The 15,354-nt window shown below is 38.7% G+C and overlaps 1 protein-coding gene across 9 annotated transcripts in view; it reads left to right on the top strand.

Annotated features, from left to right (window-relative positions):
- INPP4A (inositol polyphosphate-4-phosphatase type I A) overlaps positions 1–15,354 on the top strand; it is a 113,072-nt gene that overhangs the window by 75,662 nt on the left and 22,056 nt on the right. For 6 of the 9 annotated variants that reach the window (XM_063392550.1, XM_063392547.1, XM_063392552.1 and 3 more), the window contains 9 exons: positions 358–488; positions 854–958; positions 1,740–1,848; positions 3,472–3,489; positions 5,943–6,126; positions 7,628–7,846; positions 9,005–9,275; positions 12,031–12,063; positions 14,689–14,861. In XM_063392550.1, coding sequence (XP_063248620.1) covers positions 358–488; positions 854–958; positions 1,740–1,848; positions 3,472–3,489; positions 5,943–6,126; positions 7,628–7,846; positions 9,005–9,275; positions 12,031–12,063; positions 14,689–14,861 — 1,243 coding nt within the window. The remainder of the gene's footprint in view (positions 1–357; positions 489–853; positions 959–1,739; positions 1,849–3,471; positions 3,490–5,942; positions 6,127–7,627; positions 7,847–9,004; positions 9,276–12,030; positions 12,064–14,688; positions 14,862–15,354) is intronic. The other 3 variants (XM_063392555.1, XM_063392556.1, XM_063392554.1) reach the window with 3 other exon arrangements.

Genomic DNA, 15,354 nt, shown 5'->3' with positions numbered 1-15,354 from the left:
TGTCATGATGACAGGTCCCATCATTTACCAATCCTCATAGAGTCTGAGAGCTCCTGCAGAAAGGTGGGAAGCTCTGCTTGTGACTAACACCTCAGGCTCCTGGGGGGATACAGTGTATTCTGCCCGTGAGGAAGCAATTCACCTCAGAGTAGTGCTTAACCTGTGCTCTGAGGTGTGCTTTGGGATGTGTGCTTGGAAGCTTTTCCAGACTAGTGAGTAGCTCAGACACAGTAAATTGAGAGCTGAGGATGTGCTCCATTGACACAATGTGGAACTCATTCTTGGTCAAGTGGACTATGGACATAAATACCTCTCTTTCCCTCCCCCTCCCCCCTCCATTTTTTTTTGTTTCCTCAGGGTTTGTGAACTAGAAGAATTGGGAGAACTGTCTCCTTGTTGGGAAAGCCTTCGCCGACAAATAGTTACACAGTACCAAACAATTATTTTAACTTACCAGGAAAATCTAACTGACCTGCACCAGTATAAAGGTGATTTTTTCTTTATATATAAAAATATGATTCTTCTCTACCAGGATTGTTAGTGCTTCTTGGAAATTGAGAACCCAGAATGTTTTATGATGACTAAGCTATTGTATTTCTTGTCTTTATTAATATTTATTGTGACGTTGCTAATTACTAGGGAATATTTGTCTGTTCTATTCCTTTTCTTATTTCACTCTGGAAGTAGAGGACAAATATGAACAGTAACAGAAAGATTTTTCTTTGTTTTTTTCTTTTTAATTTACTCTGCTTTACTTTCAGCACATAGCAAATGATAAATGAAGTTTCTTGAATGTTTTAGCATAGGCACAAGGGGAAGGGTTTTATGCTTACTTTTGTCTTGCATTTCTCAGGTCCTTCATTTAAAGCCAGTAGCTTGAAAGCTGATAAAAAATTGGAATTTGTTCCTACAAATCTACATATACAGAGGATGAGAGTCCAGGATGATGGAGGATCAGGTATTAGTTTCTCTTTCTTCACTTATCTTATTACTTTTCTCTCTACTTTTTTTATTTCCATCCTCAACCATACAGCCAAATTTCTACAAATGACTGTAGTAGTGCTACTTGGCATTTTTGTAGCATCTTGTATTCTCAGATTCCAACTCTCTTTGCCAAAGAAGAGATGTAAGTATGATTATTGCTGTTCTACAGGTGGCAAAACTAGGTTCTGGAGTTAACTGAACTCTAGGTGGCACAAGTTAGCCTTTGTACTAGGGTTGGGTTAAGCTGCTGTGTCCCTTCCAGACATTTTGAATTGCAGTAGAATGAAGAAGGTTCTGACTGTTGTTGCTTGTGTGCTTTTTCTCCAGAATCAACATGTATGGTTATGCAAAATCACATTTTTTCACATCAAGCTTGTTTCATCATAAATAACTGGGGTTTTCCCTTCTTTTAGCAGTAATTCCCTGTGACCATGGACACACACTTGTCTCAATGTCCATGTGAGGGATTCCAGTAATGGCAAGCTTTGTATACAGACCAGTGTTCAAGACTTCTTTTTCACTGTCAGTCTTCTAGATTAAGAAAAAGAGGACCTGCATTCACATATGGGTCTTTCACCTGAAAAAGTGTTTGAGGGATTTCCAGGGCCTCTAGAACAGCTCAGTTTTCCCTGTCTTTCAAACCATGGCAAAGTTTTCCAGAAATTACTTTCAGAAAAGTTTTTGAACCTACACAATTGTTAGGCTATGTTAAAGATGACAATTTTTCATTTGTAAGTCCTTTTTGTCCATCCCAGATCAGAACTACGACATAGTCACCATAGGAGCACCAGCAGCTCATTGTCAAGGCTTTAAATCAGGTGGCTTGAGGAAAAAGCTGCATAAATTTGAAGAGGCAAAGAAACAGTAAGTAGAAATACTAGTGTGACAATTGTTGTGCCTTTTTCTCCTGGTCCATGCTGTTATTTGGAAAACCATTCCATTCTGTTTTTATTTCATTCAGTAGTACTACTATACAATATTTTGTATTGAAGATTTTTCTGTGGTTTTTTTTTTCCAAAGAAAGAGGGAAAACAGTTTTCTCCTTATATTACTGTATTTATTTGTTTACTGATGGGCTCTTTCTAAGAGTCTTTTTATGAAAACTAATTTTTCTGAATACTTGTTGATTCATTTAATTTAGATATTTTAGGTGTTTAATTTGGGTCCTTCCTAATTGTGGGTCAGAACATTTGTCTGCTGAACCTCCTCAGCTGCACTACATCATGCTTCAACCCATTATTTTCAGGAGACTTTCATTCCTCTCATAGATTCAAGGTCCTGTTGCTGGGCTTTCTTTAGTAGGAACCTGCTGTGCCTGATTGGTAAATTCCTTGTTGACAAAGTGAGTTTAGTTCTGAAACTGTTTCTGGAGGCCTTTCTGCATTGCCTAAAGGTTTATGCACAGATTGGGCTTCTGAATGTGGCCTCTGCCCTACAGGCATGACCTGCTACTTGACCCCCATGGTCCTGTCTGCAGGGACTGCAGTGACCTCTGCAGAAGTGGGATATATGAACTAGAGCAAGGTGCAGAAGCTGGGAAGGTCACCCACATGGCACCCACTCCAGCTCCCAGAGAAGGCAGAGTGCTGCAGGGTCTGCATTGCTTCTGCTACTGTGTGGAGCGTTTAGGACACAAGAGCAGCAGGACAAGGAGGCATTGTAGTCAGGGAAAAGCAGACCTTGGTAATGCCCTTCCAAAGAAAGTATTAGTAGGATTTGGAGCTGATAGGAGGAGGGAATGACTTGGGAATCAACTGCAGAATTAGTTTTGACAGTAGAGAAATGAATAGCAGCATCTTATGAACGTCAGTCAGATATGTACTGATAAAGAGATTGGAGCAAAAATACCTAGTGTAATTATTCAGGCTGACAGAGTGCACTAGGATAGGACTAGAGGAAACTGTAAACTTGGGAACACTGGTATGCCAGGCTCACCCTTTCTGTTCTTTTGGTCCCACTATTGCTTTTTGAAATAACCTCCTTCTATCACCATAGCCACTGAAGTGGTCCTTACTCCTGCAATAGCTAATTTCCCATGTGGATTTGTTCTTTTTCCCCTCACCCAATAATTAAGTTGATAGGAGTGTCTAATTTCTATCCAGTACTTTTCCTCTAAGCTTTTCAGAACTGTTCCTTCTGGGTCCATGAAAACTGCAGGTTCAACATTTGAAGAACAACTTTCATTTTAAGTACATCTATGTTATCAAAAACCCCAGTATAGTAGAACTGAGATCCATCTCCTCAGTTTCATTGTTACATTCAGTTCCTTCTTTCATTGGCATAACTGTGCTTGGTGCATTCACAGCATTTCCCCAGATCAACTCATGGTCATCTGCAATCTGTGGTTTTTTGCTTACAAGTTCATGTACCCACCTTATTGAAAAAATGACTCAAATAAATTATTTCTCCAATCATACTTTGTTTTGTTTCTGCTTTTGGTATTTGCTAACAATCTGCTAATTTTATTTTGGTTTTTTGTTTTTGTAGCAGTTATGAGGAGTGTTGGTGAGTTTTCTGTTTCTGAGAGTTCTATAAAGGGTTTCTTTTCTCTGGGTTCTTTTATTTTCCTTTTCTTTGGCAAAGATCTGGTGTGTTTTAAGGTGTGCAGGGCTTTTTAATGTCATGCGTCATGGCATCCCTAATTGTGCTCTAAGTAATTGTAGCTGCTTTGTGGAACATGATGTGTGAATGAATTTCATTTCATCTGCAATGTTTGTTTGCAATGAACAGCTACCTTCCTGGCTCTCTCTGATCATAAGAACTTAAAAAACTGAAAATCAGAACACAAGGATTTTATATATTTTCCTTTGTTATTTACAATGAAAACTGTCTGGAATAAGAAACTTCTCTGACAGTGATGGAAGACAATTAAGATAATTTTATGTATTTTAAAACCTTAATGGTGACAGATTTGGCATGGTGTATATTTTTGTAATCCATGTCTTTATTGAAACATTTTTGCATAATATTTTCCCTCATTTTGTGGTGTTCAGTGCTATCAAAAGCAGACATTACTGGATGGTTCAAAAATGCAGAAGTTCTTCTCTAAATTACTCTTATTGAGGTTGAACCTCTAATTCACTGAGAGTTTAAACCTGTGTTACAGTTTGCTGGTATAATACTGTGAGAGCTGTTCATTTGAAAAAGCAATTGCAGGTTGGAAAGTAAGTATATGTGAATTTTACACCATAATTTTTCCCCCAATCATCTTACCAAATATTTATGATTAAAAATATAATAATTCTAAATCCAGTCTCAGTATGCTGCATGGCCTTTTCTGCCAACTATGTCTTTATGCATGTTAACCACACTGTCGTGGAAAGAAATTGCTCAGAGGAATTGTCACTAAGATCACTGGTCACTAGAAAGCACAAGGCAGAGAATGTCCTAAAGGCTGAGATTAATTTGCTGTATGGCATAGCAGTACTGCAGAGTGGGTGATCAGGGCACAAACAAGGAAACTCTTTCAAGAATCATTTCTGAGTTACATCCTTTGAAAACAAATCCCTCATCTTTCTTTTGTAATGGAATTCAGGCAGACACTGGCATTAGGCTCCTCCCTTGCCTTAATATCCATGAAGGGACAAGAATTGGAATTATGGCATGATTTTGAAGTGTGCCCCATGCAACCCTCGTGTCCTACGTCACAGATACGCTGCAGAAATTAACAGCAGGGCTCTAAGGGTAGCAGAGGAGCTCACACTCCTTGGAGGTTGTGATCTGTGGTCACCATGCCTGAAAACAAAACTCCTCTCCATGTAACCTCTCAGCGTAGCTGTCTCCATTTAACAGTGCTGAGACCAGTGCAAACAGTAGGTTCTTCTGTGCTGTTACTGTGCTGAAGCCATTCATGACTGAAAAAAAAATAAATCAAGATAATACACAATTGGTGTCCCCTCATGCTTGATGCCACGTCGTGAATGGGGATCACTCTTGGCACAGCTGGAGATGATGTCAAGGCCTGGTCTTTGGATACCTTTCCTACTGGGAAGGAAGAACCCAGCATTTTGCTTGACAAAGGGAGTAGTGGCCAGTTGGTTCCAAATAATTAACTAAGAGCACAGCTTCAGCTTTGAGTAATTTTCTAAGTTAAAAGGCAGCTTTTGTGAATGTCTCTTTCAGGTGGGATGAAATTACCCTTTGGAAGTGCTATTCTTTCTCCAGCAGTTTTAGAGCATCTGTTTTGGATTGGATAAGCAACTTCTGTAGGCATCTAAACTTAAAAGGGCATAAACTGTTATCCACTGTCAAATAAGCAGTCTTAGTGCAGCTGTATTATCCCCATATAAAGATATGTTTGCCTTAGTTTAGTATATTAATTGTGTGCTAACAGAAACTACACAAAGCACAGTGTCCTTGGATTGGCCTGAAGATGCATGTTGATTTTTTACATATCTTAAAGTTGCTTTTGCTGGTGTAACTTGATTCTGGTTTGCAATAGAGGAAATTATATACTAGCAAAATGACTTTTTTGTTAATACCACAGTGTTTGCATTATGGATCTGGGTGGCATTTCTGTGTTAGAAGGAGCACAAATTTTCTTTTCCTGATGTTAGTAGATGTGTGATAAAACATATTTGTAAACAAGGTCTCAGTGAAGTATCTGTGTTGTAAGGAGAGGGAGAATGGAGCAAGATGTCTCTGCAAACAGTGGTTCTGTATCTGATGGCAAAATCTGTCACCCATGTTCTCCTCAGCAAAACTGTCCCTCTGGTGTACAAACTCTGCCCACAGCCCCTTGGTATTAGGGATCAGTAATTCTGCAGCTGAATGCTTTTAGTAAAGGCAGAGAGGTCTCTAGGATCATGTTCCTGCTGTGCAATTGCCCACTGGACTTTCACTGTTGATCACTAGTTTAGGTAAATTTTTGTTGTCTGCCATTAATTCCCCAGCATGCCACTGTAATGTGTGTACCTCTAGATCAATTCCCCCCTCTAAAATCAGTCTTTCTTTTTCAGCACTTCAACAGGTTCCCAGTCTATAATATACATCCCACAGGACATCGTTAGAGCAAAGGAAATTATTGCACAAATCAACACCCTGAAAACACAAGTCAGTTACTATGCAGAAAGGCTCTCAAGAGCTGCCAAGGATAGATCAGCTAATGGCCTTGAAAGAACACTTGCCATCCTAGCAGATAAGGTAGGAGAATAATTAATCTCCCTGCTGAAGCACAGTGTATTGTTTGTTCTGTCTGTACCTTTATTAGGTTTTCTTGAAGCATCTGTTTTATCTTTTTCAGTAAGGTGCACTACTGTAGCACTGTAACATGCACAGACCTAAAAAAAGAAATTGTATCAGCCTTTAACAGTTCCTGTTTTTATTTACATTGTTTTCTACTTTTGACACTCTTGCTTCACCTCCTCTTGAAAGTGCAGTGGAGAGCAATGTCCTCTGATTCCCTCTATTCATTCATCACATTGCAATAATGTGCATTCTTCACTTTCCTTTATATCCTTTTCTCCATAACCTCCTGGGATTTTTTAATGTTCTGAGTCATCTGTCAACCAGCAGAAACTGTGTGAAAGTTAATGAAACAATTCTGTATTTTTCCACTGGTGAAATAAGGAATAATGGTGACACAGCCTTTCCTTGAAGTATAGTGTTGTAAACCAGTTATTTCTTGATGTATGCTAACAAAAAACAGACTGGACCCACATCTGAACACAGTCTTACAGAGAGAAAAAACCCAGATACAGTTTTACTGACCTCTTCTGTCCTTGAAGGAGATCTGAAGGTTCTAGATAGCAGTAGTGGCCAATCAGCTTGCCATAAACTGTCCCAGTGGAAAGGATATGCACACAGCTTTGTATAATGGGACCTCATGTAAATGTATTATTCATTATATTACTCATTCTAAATTAGTACAGTGTATAACTGAGCTGTGGGATATTCTAAAACTGGATTATGTGTATATATAACATATTAATGTCTTGTTTGTTGTTTTTTTAGTGGGCACACAGGCTACATAGTTTTCATATTCATGTGGCTTACAGAAATCCTTTAATACAACACAGCTAAATAAAACAGGGAACAAATTGCACTGATTAGTGGGTTATACCTTCAGCCCTCCTCTTAAGTCTTGTTATGATTTTGGAGAGGATGACTGGGGTGAAGCCTGATCCTTCTGGTGTGGCAACTGTTGTGTGGGGTATAAAAATCATTTAATATAGAATATAGTGAGTTGGAAGGGACTAATCAGGATCATGCTGGTCCTGCACTCCCAGACTCACACCATGTACCTGAGAGTGTTGTCCAAACACTTCTTGAGCTCTGTCAGGCTTGGTGCTGTCACCACTTCCCTGAGGAGCTTCCTGGAGGTTCCAGTGCTCAAACACTGCACATATGTCTGTACCTTGTTCTAAGCTGAAGTGCAAATAAAGATGAATTGCACATTCCTTAGTGGCATTTTCAACAATTGCAAGTCTTATATAGTAGTACAGGCTTTGGAAGTGTATCATTTGTGTTTTGGGATCCTATTCTATTTTGAAGGTCATTCTGTAAAGGTATTCAAAAGGCACCTTAAAGCAATAGTTTCTTTTACAGAATACTGCTTCTTCTTTTCTCTCTTAAAAAAATACTGTATAGATTATGTATGGAATAATGAAATGTTTTCAAAATGTTTTCAAATCTTGCTTTTTAGACCCGGCAACTTGTCACAGTCTGTGACTGCAAGCTGCTGGCAAATTCAATACATGGACTGAATGCTGCAAGGCCAGACTATATAGCTTCAAAAGCATCTCCAACCTCTGGTGAAGGGGAACAAGTGATGCTAAGGAATGATCAAGATACACTTGTGGCCAGATGGACAGGGAGAAACAGCCGATCTTCTCTGCAGGTCGACTGGCATGAAGAGGAATGGGTATGTTTGCATAGTGGAGTGATGAATCCTTTGTTCTTTTTGCTTTCGTTTTTAATAAGCTCTGTGGCTGCTCACCAGATATGCATAGGGTGAGTGTGCAGGAGGTATTGGTCAGCTAGCAAAGATGTTGTGTCTATCCTGCATTTACTCCTTGGCATGGGAATACAAGCAGGCTTTAATAATTATTTCTGGGTCACCTAAACAGTGGAAATTGTTACAGTAGGTGCATAACATTTTTAAGGTGAGGTCCAAGGGAAAGTAAATAGCTTTTAAAGTGAAAAACTGACTATACTACAATGAGGTTTTGCATTCTCCCAAATAAAGTGCATTTTGTGGGTGCTAGCTATGCAATTTAGCCTTCATCTTACAAAAATTCTCCTGTAACCGGTTAGAACTTGCAGTTGATCACTGTTCTGATTATGAACAACATTTTAAAACTGTTTGCACCAAGTATTTATTAAAAGGTTTTTCCCTACCACACTGCCAATCAAAATAAGAATTGAACTGTGTAAATTCTGTCATTGTGTTAAATAAAACAGAAGCTAACTAAATCTCACAAATAGTCAAGATTAATTAAAGCAATTATTAACATTGTGAAGTACCAGTTTTTAAAAGCAATTCAGTTCATTTTGGAAATGGATCCTTGCTAGTTGTAAATATTTTGGCATACTTTGACTTACAGTCAAAGTCACAGTAATGATGACTGTTCAGTATAGAATAAAGCTAGTTCAGTATTTGGACACTACTATAATACTATAATACAGTAATTTTATCTCTTGTTCACTGAGTTACAGAGAAAAAAAAGTGGGTTTGTATACAATTATTATTTCAAACATGAATTTCAGGGGTAAACAATAGTGCCAGCTAGAAATTGGAAGAATAGTGCAGGAAAAGGAACTTAAAATTGTTTGGCAAACTTACACAGAAAATAGCTTTGCAATTTACCACACAAATCATGTCACTACATTTTGTTGATATCCTGGTATACCTTACCTATATATCCATAATTCATGTGTGCACACATGCAACCACAACAGCCCAGAGGAGACTTTGCAGAGGAATTGTGACTAGAATCACAGGAGGAAACATATCACCAAGGGATTTGTTACCCAACATCTCTATTGGTTTTAAAATGAGAAAGAAATGTTTTCTTTTAAGGAGAAAGTTTGGTTGAATGTCGACAAAAGCCTGGAGTGTATCATACAGAGAGTGGACAAGCTTCTCCAGAAGGAGCGCCTGCAGAGCGACAGCTGTGAGGATGTGTTCCAGTGTGACGTCAGCAGTACGAGTAAGAAAGGTAATCGGGACAGTCGTGCCTACTGGATAAATCCAGAAGATTTACATGAGACCTCATCATCCTCACCACCTTCATCATCCTCACCACCATCTTCATCCACACCATCCTGTGCATGCCATTCTCTCCAGACAAGTGCGTATGCCAGACGCTGCTTCTCACTGCTGCTCTCTTCCTGTGTGCTGGCATCATTCCTAAGCCTCCTTACAGCCCTCCGTGTGTTTTTAGCTCAGGGGTGGTGTTAAGCAGTGATGTCAGGCAGAAAGAGCTGTTGGTGTACTGGGAGCTGCTCAGCCCATTACTTATTTTGAAATCCTAGTCCCACTGAAACCATTGTCAAATCCATTGATGGCAGTGGCATTTGGTTTTCACTCTGTGTGTTTTAAGCTGGTAAAACAGTTGTATGGGTTATCACATGGCAGACACCACCTCTGGTAGCTTTCCTGTTGGCTTCAGCTTCTTTGCAACAGTCAAAGCTTATTACAGGTAAATAAAACATGAGAGAAGTGCAGGCACTACTGAAAAACTGATAGTCCCAGCTGGACTGCTGAAGCATGAGAGAGGACCCCAAGCAGTCCCATTAGACTGAGCTGAATGTAGCAAATTTTAACCCAAATTGTGGTGCTGAGGCACTCAATAATTTTGGCTTCTTGTAGCTGGAATGTAAGAATTGGCAGTGCAAGCTCTTAGTTCAATAATCCATTCAAATCCATTCAAAATTTAAGCTCACGTGGGTGCTGTATTGAACCCAGTGTAAAGTTGTGGTGAGCATGTGAATGAAATATATCCTTATCAGTTTAGACTGACAGTTTGCAGCTGTGCATTAAATTTCAGATTTTTTTATTTTCTTATGTATTTACTTGACTTATTCTCACATTCTTTGCACGTGGTCACTCTGATTTGGCCATGTAATAGCACAGATGGGTGAAGTGAAGCTTTAAAAAACTGATCTGTGTTCTCATTTCCTTTGTCCTGTTCTGTCTTATCGTTTGATGGCCCTTTGTCCCTTATGTGTGTCTGTGACTTCATGTCCATCACATTGTTAGTGTTGCACTGGAAGGCAGTGCCTTAAGAAAAAAAAGGCAAAAAGGAAATGAAAATAAATGTTAATATATTTTTTGTGTAGCTTTGCATGTTATCTATAGTTTATTTAGTATCTTAGACAACTATGCTTTTCTAGATTAGACTCATGTGTTTGTGTATTATTAAAAAATAGGAGAGTAGGTTCTTTTTTCATTAATCTTTGACTAAATTTCTTCTGCTGGTTTGATACCTGTAAATGTTTTTGTTTGCTACCTACTTTACAGGAACTTTTAGATGTATTTACATGTAAGTTTAATCAGTAATCTTCAATGCACATTCACATAAATGATTAAATGTTGTGGATTTTTAATATTAAAAATTCACAGGAAAAATCTGTGATGAGTGATAGGAGCAGCTTTTGCCAAGACAATTTGATGCTGAAAACATCAAATTGAACAATATTTTTGTACCATGTTCAATGAATCTTGTAATTCTACTGTGGATCTTGACACTTACACCATATAAAAGTGTAATTGGCTGCATGGACCTACCAAAGATTTTGTTAGTGCAAAGAATTTCTGTACCTTTTCCCTGTCCCTCCAAAATAGGAAAAAAAAGAGAAAATCTTTCTCTTTAACCAACAGAACCTGGGGCAGAATTGAAGGACAAAGAAGGTCCTTTCTCTAAGTTCAGAATCACAACATTTTTGTTGTTGTGTATTCAGAGAATTAATGTTTATCTTGCTAGTAATTCTGCATTTTGAATGAAGGAGCAGAAAGCAGACAGAAATTATTTTGAAAGCAATGTGAAAACCAGCCAAGCAAGATAGTTCCACAATTGGTAAGAAAGAGACAGAATTTTATTGAAGGATTTAAGAGGATGTCTCTAGAAATGAATGTTTGTGAAAGAAAATACTGCCTGAAATAGTAAAAGGGAAACTTAAAAAAATTTTTAAAGTTATTTAGGTTATTGGCTTAGATATTCATTATTAAAATTGTATGGGGACATAGAGTTTCTTTAGTGAACATGATGAATTTTAATTTACTGAGAGGTTTTTTTTTTTATTACCTAGCTGAGGTGATTGCCCTGATGCACACTATTGAATTTTATATTTTCTGTTGTTATGTTCAGATTTATAATTCATTGACTAGTGAATCTATATATAAACAACAGAAGCTTAAATCCTGTTAGCTTAAACTACTTTTCATTAATACAGGACTTGCTAGAAGAGGATGTATGTTATTTTTTTACTGTTAGCATTGACCTGTAGTGTATTTTCATCTGACAGCTTGATCCTCCTACTGAAGTGAGTATGGAATACTCACAGACTTCACTGGTGGGGTTTCAGCCCTTAATACACGTTCTAATGTTTCTGTTAATTATCTCAGAAACTGTGTAGTGGAATTTTGACTAAGGTAGCAAAGTACTGGTTTTTTATTACTCTTGCCTTGTGGGTGCCTTAATGTCATTTTCTGTTAAGTGCACTGAACTTGCTGCTGGTCTTTTGCTCTTCTGTTTATCAACCTTACTGCCAGCTTAATCTGTAATTGCAGTAAACCAGTGGTTCTCAAATCGTGCCCTGTGCATCACTGGGGATTGCCAGTGCCTGTGCTGGTAATGCACAGTGAGCCTCTGAGCTAGCAGGTACTGGCTTTCCTCCAAGCCCCCATCCAGGTGTTCCTCTGGTCAGAACAGTGGAGTGGAGGAGACAGCCCTCAATGCATGTGGGCAGCAAAGCGTTTCTGCTGAGCTCCTCTTCACTCCGTGGAAATGTTTGAGAACCCCAGCACTGAGCATTTGAGTTGCTTGTATTTAGACTGTGTTGCTGCTCCTTAATCATGCATGTTGCCCCTCCATTTCTGTGCAGATTGCAGCCCTACTCCGGAAGAATCTGCCCCAGGTACGTGCATTCATGGCTTCTGCTTCTTCTGAAAACTGCAGGGGTTTGTTCACAGTTAACTGAACAAGTGCCTTGCTTTAAGATGGACCATTTTGAAATGGCAATGCTTTACACCACCACGTGAGTTACCTAAGCTGTTGAGAAGTTATTATTTCCTAAAAGTGCAGGGAGAATCTGGTCATTTCGCATGTCCAGATATGGGAGGGTGCTTGTTCAGGGCCTCTTTGGTTTCTCCAGCTGATGTGTTTTAGCAAACTGATGTAGGTGACAATGCTTTGAGGCCTGTTCCAAGTGTCATTGAAGTCTGTGGGAGTCCAACATTTCAGACATGCCCTTTCACACTGGCTGTTGAGCTGGTCTTTCTGAATAAGAAGTTGAGAAGAACAGGAGGAGTCAACGAGGCTGATGGAAAATCTTTGTTGTGGGTGCATACCAAGTCGTTTTGGGGATTGCAAGTCTCATGTTTCAGGATACAGAATATAGGAGTCCCATCCCAGTGTTATCTTCTTTCTTCGGTCCTTGTCCCTCTGTGCTTAATATGCAAAGACTAAAAGGCCTTAGAGGACAGCTGTTTTAATAATCTTTTTATTGCCCTGGACAAGAGAGACCCTTAGGGCAAAAAAAGCAAGAAATTTTCCCACCTGAGGTTACATCCTACAAGGTTCATGGATTTGGTTCTCTTAATAAGACATTATTTTTTAATGAAACAGTCTTATTTTTTTTATGAAACATCTTATATATGAAAGAGTATATAGTCAATGTGTGAACTCATTTGCCTTCTCAACACCCCTACCTTGTTCCAACCTAATTTGAGACTGGGAGTGCAATTAATTTTATTCCTGTTTCCTGTTAATAACAACTGCCATTGACAAAAAAAAAAAAAAAGAACACGGATGAGAATTACGTAGCAAAAATCATTTAGAACTTTGCAGACTGACAAGGGTTTTTTTTTTCATGGCCAGAATTTTAAACCAAGAGAATACATGCACAGAGGATTTTTGCTCACTACCCCATATGAGTCCCTGCATTGTATGTGAATGTTGGGAGAAAAAAAAAATCTAATAATTGCATTATCTTCACCAGGGTACTTTGTGATTACCAAAGATAAACATGTCTTTCAAATGAAGTGCTGTCAGACACACTACAGTTTTAAATCTTCACTGAGTTAGTAACTATATACAAGTATGTACATACAGTCAATGAAATGATGATGTGCTGGAAGATATTTTCAGTTCTTGTTATTCTCGTTTGCTTACAGAAAAGCTCTTAAATGCAGTAAGAGAAACACTGTTAGTGTCATCTGTATTTTGCTTTCTAAGTGCTCACAAGGCCATGTTATCTGACTAATTTAGAGATAAAATATTTAATAGAATTTAAAATACAAGATGTGATTCCTTGTCTGTTCTTTTGACATTTCCTGCTTTTTTTAAGGCAATGAAACAGAGTCAAACAACTTCCCTTTTGTGTAATTTGTTGGGTTATCTATCTACCACATAGAACAAAAGCCAAAAGGACAGTTCTGTTAATCTTGCCAGATATGTTTCTGTTAGCAGACTTCCAGAGTTCCCCTCTTTGGCTGGTTATCAAAGGAACATTTATTATTGCTGACTCTTAGTTCTGCCTTTGAGTCAAAATCCCAAACAATTTCCTTTCAGGGGCTTAAAGTATCTCATTCATGCAGGTTCTGGTCTGTACATTGCTTTGTTCCTACAGCCAACTGTGAGCTGTTTGTGAGCTCTGGTGCTTTTAAAAAATAAAACATATTGTTCTGCCCTTTAAAAAGAGAAGGACTTGGACAACTCAGTTTCACTTCTGTGCCTCCTGTGCAGGATCTTGAACAGAATCCCTCTGGGTCATCTCTTATGTGTTTCAGTGGAAGACAAGCTCCAAAGTACTTCCAACAATCTGTACAGCTCCCATCTAAATCACTATGTTTAGTATTTCTTGTTATCTAGCTTAAAGCCTTTAAAACTGCACAGGAGACAGGAAACACTTTAAAAAGTACCTACATTAATTTCTCACCTCACACCTTATTATTCTTAGCTGCAAATAGGAGATGAGCATCATCCTGCCTCACTGAGGTGCAATAAGGACAATAAGAAGGTGAGGCAGTTGAATGATACATCTATGAGCCTAGAGAATCAAAAGGCAGGATATTTGGGAGGAATCTCATTGACAGAAATGGCTAAGCAGATGCTCCCTATTTCTGTAATACAATGGACTCCTTTACTGTCTGTCCATCTGTGTGCAGTGAAAGGGTTTGTTTGAACATGAATATGCAGTTAGATACACTTCTGTGTATAGTTATTCATGTTTCTGTTATGATTTCCAAATCAGCTATTGTACAGCTTGCTGTGTGGGCACAAATTCTGGTAACTTTTACGTGGTCTGGAAAGTCATAACAACTTTACAGAGTAAAATTCTCCATATTTTCCCCATGCAATTACCACACTGTAAGGTTACTTATTTATTACAAAGCGGGGAAGAGCCATCCAGCCAAAATAAAATGAGTTCTAAATGTGAATTATCAACAACTCTGACTTGCAACACGAAGTTTCTTCTTAATCTGTGTTTGTTTCTAATGAAGTGCTTCCACTGCTGCTAATTTTTTTTTCTTTTAACCAGGTGAATGGAGTGAAGCTCTTTATCCCTTGCTGACCACACTCACTGACTGCGTGGCCATGATGAGCGACAAGGCCAAGAAAGCCATGGTCTTTTTACTAATGCAGGACAGTGCCCCGACAATAGGGCTCTGCCTGAGCCTTCAGTATCGCAGGGATGTTGTCTTCTGCCAGACTGTAAGCAAGCAAATATGCATGATTTGATTTCGCTTCCACATTTGGTGGGGTTTCTATGAAATATGAAAGATCATTCTTTCGAGAATTTTTCTGATCTCTTCCCAGGTCTGACACTGATTTCCCCTCACAAGCTGTGCTATCCTGTCCTTACTGGTTACTTACACGCATTTGACAATATATAAACTAGGTCTCCTCTTGGATATGCATTCATTCATTATTGAAAACAAAAATTATTCCAGAACTAGTAAAAATGTACTGCTGTGTTCAGAAACAGCCTTTGCCTTCCAGTGCCACTGAGCCAAAGCAGAAGTAAGATGTGAAAGAGGGGGGCAAAAAGGTCTGAGTGGCAGGTGTGCTCCCTCAGTTACCTTTTGTTGTTTTCTGCATTGAGAAACCCAGCAGGACATATGGTACCTAAGGACAGAAGTCCAGCTATGGGAAGAGAAATTAGTTCTGGGTTTTTTCCCAAAAGTTCTGTTTCTGGACCTGCTGG

The sequence above is a fragment of the Prinia subflava genome, chromosome 3, assembly GCF_021018805.1.
Source record: "Prinia subflava isolate CZ2003 ecotype Zambia chromosome 3, Cam_Psub_1.2, whole genome shotgun sequence".
Lineage (NCBI taxonomy): Eukaryota > Metazoa > Chordata > Aves > Passeriformes > Cisticolidae > Prinia > Prinia subflava.
Note: the sequence above shows the minus strand (reverse complement) of the source record. Positions and strands in the feature narration are given on the sequence as shown.